This window comes from Notothenia coriiceps, unplaced genomic scaffold (assembly GCF_000735185.1).
Source record: "Notothenia coriiceps isolate Sejong01 unplaced genomic scaffold, NC01 NC01_scaffold00009193, whole genome shotgun sequence".
NCBI classification, from domain to species: domain Eukaryota; kingdom Metazoa; phylum Chordata; class Actinopteri; order Perciformes; family Nototheniidae; genus Notothenia; species Notothenia coriiceps.
Genome location: NW_011341894.1, coordinates 76,873 through 80,863, shown reverse-complemented (window position 1 = coordinate 80,863; position 3,991 = coordinate 76,873). Strand labels below are relative to the sequence as shown.

Sequence of the window (3,991 nt, the reverse complement as noted above, 5' to 3'; positions counted from 1 at the left end):
CCGGACGTAACGCGTAACGGCTCCACGGATTGGGTCCATTTCGTTCCGGGTACGGTTTGACATCATGCGTACCCGGAAGAATCAAATGGGGACCAATGACGTATCTCCACGCGGCGTTTTGGGAGGTATTTTCTGTGTTAGAGTTTTACTCGCTTCAGGGTGTACTTTGAGGGTTTGTGACTCTGCAGAGCGTTTACATGCATAAAAACCTTCATAACACAGAAGGGGACGGGTAATAACCAGAAAAGCATGAGGGACCTTTAAAAGATAAGAGATCTCTTCTGGTAACTGGTGTCTCTCATGCTGCCTTCCCTGCTTATTGGCAGGCTCGTAAATTCGAAAACGTATATCGTGGTTTCTATTAGATTGTCTTTTGCTTGCTTTGTTGGAAAATAAATGACACACTGAAGCTAGTTACAGCCTTAGTTATCGTGCTAGACCTTTTAAGCAAACCTATTACTCAATTATGCAACACCCGCAGAAAGAGAAGCACAAGTGCATATTTACTATAGTGATACTGTTAATTCCGACAGCACATGAAGGCAGCATCAGTGGGGCTAAATTGCAGGCGAAGATGCTGCAGACATAGTCCAGGTGGAGACATGATGGTGCAGCTGTACTGTTGGGGAGACAGCTCCAGTGGACAGCTCGGTCCACAGACAGCCCTCAGTCCGGTGTCCTGGTCGGTCCCCGGGGTTATCACCGACATCTGCTGCGGGGACCAGCACACTTTACTTCTCAACGGGGAGGGCGGCGTGTTGTCATGTGGAAACAACTCTCAGGGACAACTTGGACGAAAGAACCGTAAAGATGGGAGAACAACAGGTAGGCTGCAGAATCTCGACATAAATAGCCATGTAGTAGCCCATAAAATAATAAAAACATAGAATGTTAGTACTTTAGTAAAAACGTGAAGTGTTTTTTATCATGACATTTTTTATCTAAATGTAATATATTTCGAGGATATATGATGTTTACTTTATCTTATGTTTGATCATTTTCTTATGAGCCTGCATCGAGATCATAGACTGTATATAGATCGAGATCCAGAAATGAACTTGTTGTGCAGCTCAATCAGCTGTGCTACGTTTCAGTTTCGTTTACAAGGCCCTTGTCAGCGAAGACAACGAAAGTTATGCATGATGTTGAAGTGCAGGTGGCGGGAAAGTGGAACATTCATTACAGTGATGTATTCGGGTTTGTAGGGATAGTGGCAGTACAATAATTAAGATAATTTAAAGTAAGAAAATACAGTGTAATATAGTCCTGCATTCAAGATGACCTACATTGTAAAAGAATAACATTGCATTAAATGAAACAGTAATTAAACTCAACATTTTATATTTAAGGCAATGTAGTTGGTTAGTAGCCTACTTTCCACAATTATTTTACGAGTATTGTCACTTTTTCTTATGTATAGTTGATGGCACGTTTGGAACCGTTTTTCTTGATTTGTTTTGTATAAGATGGGCGATATTGTTATTCCAAATATGATATGTTATCCTCTTTTCTGTCCCCCTGTATAAGGTCGTGTGGAGGGGTTGGGCAATGTGGTGGCCATAGCTTGTGGTCAGGACCATTGCCTGGCTGTGTGTGCATCTGGAAAGGTGTTCTCCTGGGGGGCAGGAGAGGACGGACAGAGAGGCCTTTTACCAAATCTACTCCACAACAGACCAAGGTAAGATCTCACACTGAGGAATATATGAATATGTATACTTTGCACTGAAAGTAGGCATAGGTTTAATAATTTTTACTTTCTATTGTCTCGTCAACATGCAGTCATGTGCAGATGCCACTGCCAATACCTGTGATTCAAGTTGCTTGTGGAAACTCCCACTCTCTGGCTCTGACTAAAGGTATGACAATGAACATACTGATGCCATCTTTCTGATATGATATGCAACAGTCACAGTGTTTATTCCACAGTTTGTTATATTTAGTTATGTGTAATGATTTGATTTAGATCTTAATGTCAACTTATCACTGTGCCAGTTTCCCTATTCCCCACTGCCAATTTAGTGCAAAGTAAATGTTCTAGTTGAAGATAAAGGTGCAACACATTTCAGAAAACAGGAAATGTTGAATGTAAAAAAATGTTTTCATTATTAAATCAAAAGGTTAATCCAAATAAGAAAACATATTCATTTGACTTTAGCTTCTGAACAATTTTAGTGTGTTGTAAACTAAATAACTCCAATATTTCACTTTTCAGGAGGCGATGTCTTCTCGTGGGGTTTGAACAGTCATGGTCAGCTGGGCCTGGGGAAGGAGGTGTCGCTGCAGTTTGTACCTGACCTGGTGCGCGCTCTGAACGGCGTAGCGGTTACCCAGGTTACGGCCGGAGCGACCCACTCCCTGTTCCTCACACTCCCAGGCCTGGTATACTGCTGCGGGGCCAATAAATCTGGCCAGCTGGGTCTCAACAGGGTGGATGAGAAGGGTAACAATTATTTACTTAAATTGTGTCATGTGATGTTCAGCAAGCAGCAAATTGTCCATGCAAGTGCGGGGCTTTTGTCACTTTTAGGCCAATTCTACACAATCTGGACCACCTACAGAGAAGGAGAGGGAAACATAAAATGTTACACTCAAACCCAGGACACACTACCCATGTAAGCAGTGTGTTACGGCCACCTCGCTGAACACCTGTCGCATGCTTGTAGTGTCCACACAGAGGCATTAATGCTCTGCTCCTACTGTATCAGCCCTTCTACATTGTGTTTGACTTTCATAATGGATATAAATAATAGAGTTAGAAATCTGTATTCCTTTGTAAATAATAGTTCTCGCCCATTAAAAGCCGGTATTCTTTTCATTTTTGAGTCACTGCACTTTCCACAACCTTAGCCTGGTAACATTTCAGAATAAAAGCCTTGTGTTAACACATGTAGGAATTCTGTCCAGAGAAAAAAAAAGACTAGAGGGCTTTAATAAAATGTTTTAACTCATAGCTTGTATGTATAATCATTATTCTGTTTTTAATCATATTTATCAGGCAGGTTCAACATCTGCATGGTACCCGCCCTCAGACCTCTGGGTGTCTCCTTCATAAGCTGTGGAGAAGCACACTCTGCTGTGTTAACTAAGGTACTGAATCTTCAGATTTCAACCAATCATAAATTCCATTGTAAACATAATAAAAATATTAGGATGTTGCTTATTTTTGATATGATGTGAATCTGTGATTTCTAGGACAGTAAGGTTTTCACTTTTGGAGAGGGAAGCTACGGTCAGCTCGGTCACAACTCCTCTGATAATGAACTGAAACCCAGAGCTGGTGGGATAGGGGGGGAGAGTGGTTTGATGGACCGTGCACACACAGTTGCCTTGGGGCAGGGCGAAAAAGAGCAGGTGTTTTCATTTTAAGAAAGGTTTAATGTATTGGTGTTCTAGGGTGACTAGCTCCAGTGTAACACTTACAATAAAAAGGGCACACCTATTGCACGTCGTACCATGCCTGGGGGGTAGGGATCCTCCTCTGTTACTCCCCCCTCGTTCCTGAGACCAACGTTCAGATTTGGATGGTTAGAAGCTAAAAGATATAAATCATACAGGCTGATTTATTGATCACAAATCACAATTGTTTTGTCCCCCAGACGTCATACACTTGGTTTTGTCTTCTCTGGGCCAGGCTTTGGGCTTTCGGCGATGGGGCCGAAAAGGTCAAATGGGACAGGAGCGAACAGAAAATAGGTCTGACTCCCACTCTGGTATGCTCTGTCCAGGACCACTGAAATGTCGCAGCCGTCCCCTGCAAGCCTTGCGTATGTATGGCAGGGGTGTGTGTTAGTAACATTGTAGTTCCCTGAATAAAAAAGTCAGAGCATTAATATAGCAAACATACAGACCTATTTGCTTTGTGAAGGCACCATTGGGCGAAACAGAGTGTGTATAGTATACCTTAGCAGAGAATATACAGTCTAGCTTATGCAGCACGTTCTAATCAATTGTTATTTTATATGGTTAGAATTAGTGTCTTAAACACTAAAAG

The 3,991-nt window shown here is 42.0% G+C and overlaps 1 protein-coding gene across 1 annotated transcript in view; it reads left to right on the top strand.

The window, feature by feature from the left end:
- Positions 1–3,366, top strand: part of LOC104945133 (probable E3 ubiquitin-protein ligase HERC3) — a 3,999-nt gene extending 633 nt beyond the window's left edge. The window contains exons 2-6 of the mRNA XM_010770762.1: positions 1,528–1,678; positions 1,780–1,856; positions 2,213–2,440; positions 2,996–3,087; positions 3,193–3,366. Of these exons, the coding sequence (XP_010769064.1) occupies positions 1,528–1,678; positions 1,780–1,856; positions 2,213–2,440; positions 2,996–3,087; positions 3,193–3,366 (722 nt within the window). The remainder of the gene's footprint in view (positions 1–1,527; positions 1,679–1,779; positions 1,857–2,212; positions 2,441–2,995; positions 3,088–3,192) is intronic.
- Positions 3,367–3,991: the final 625 nt, after the last annotated feature.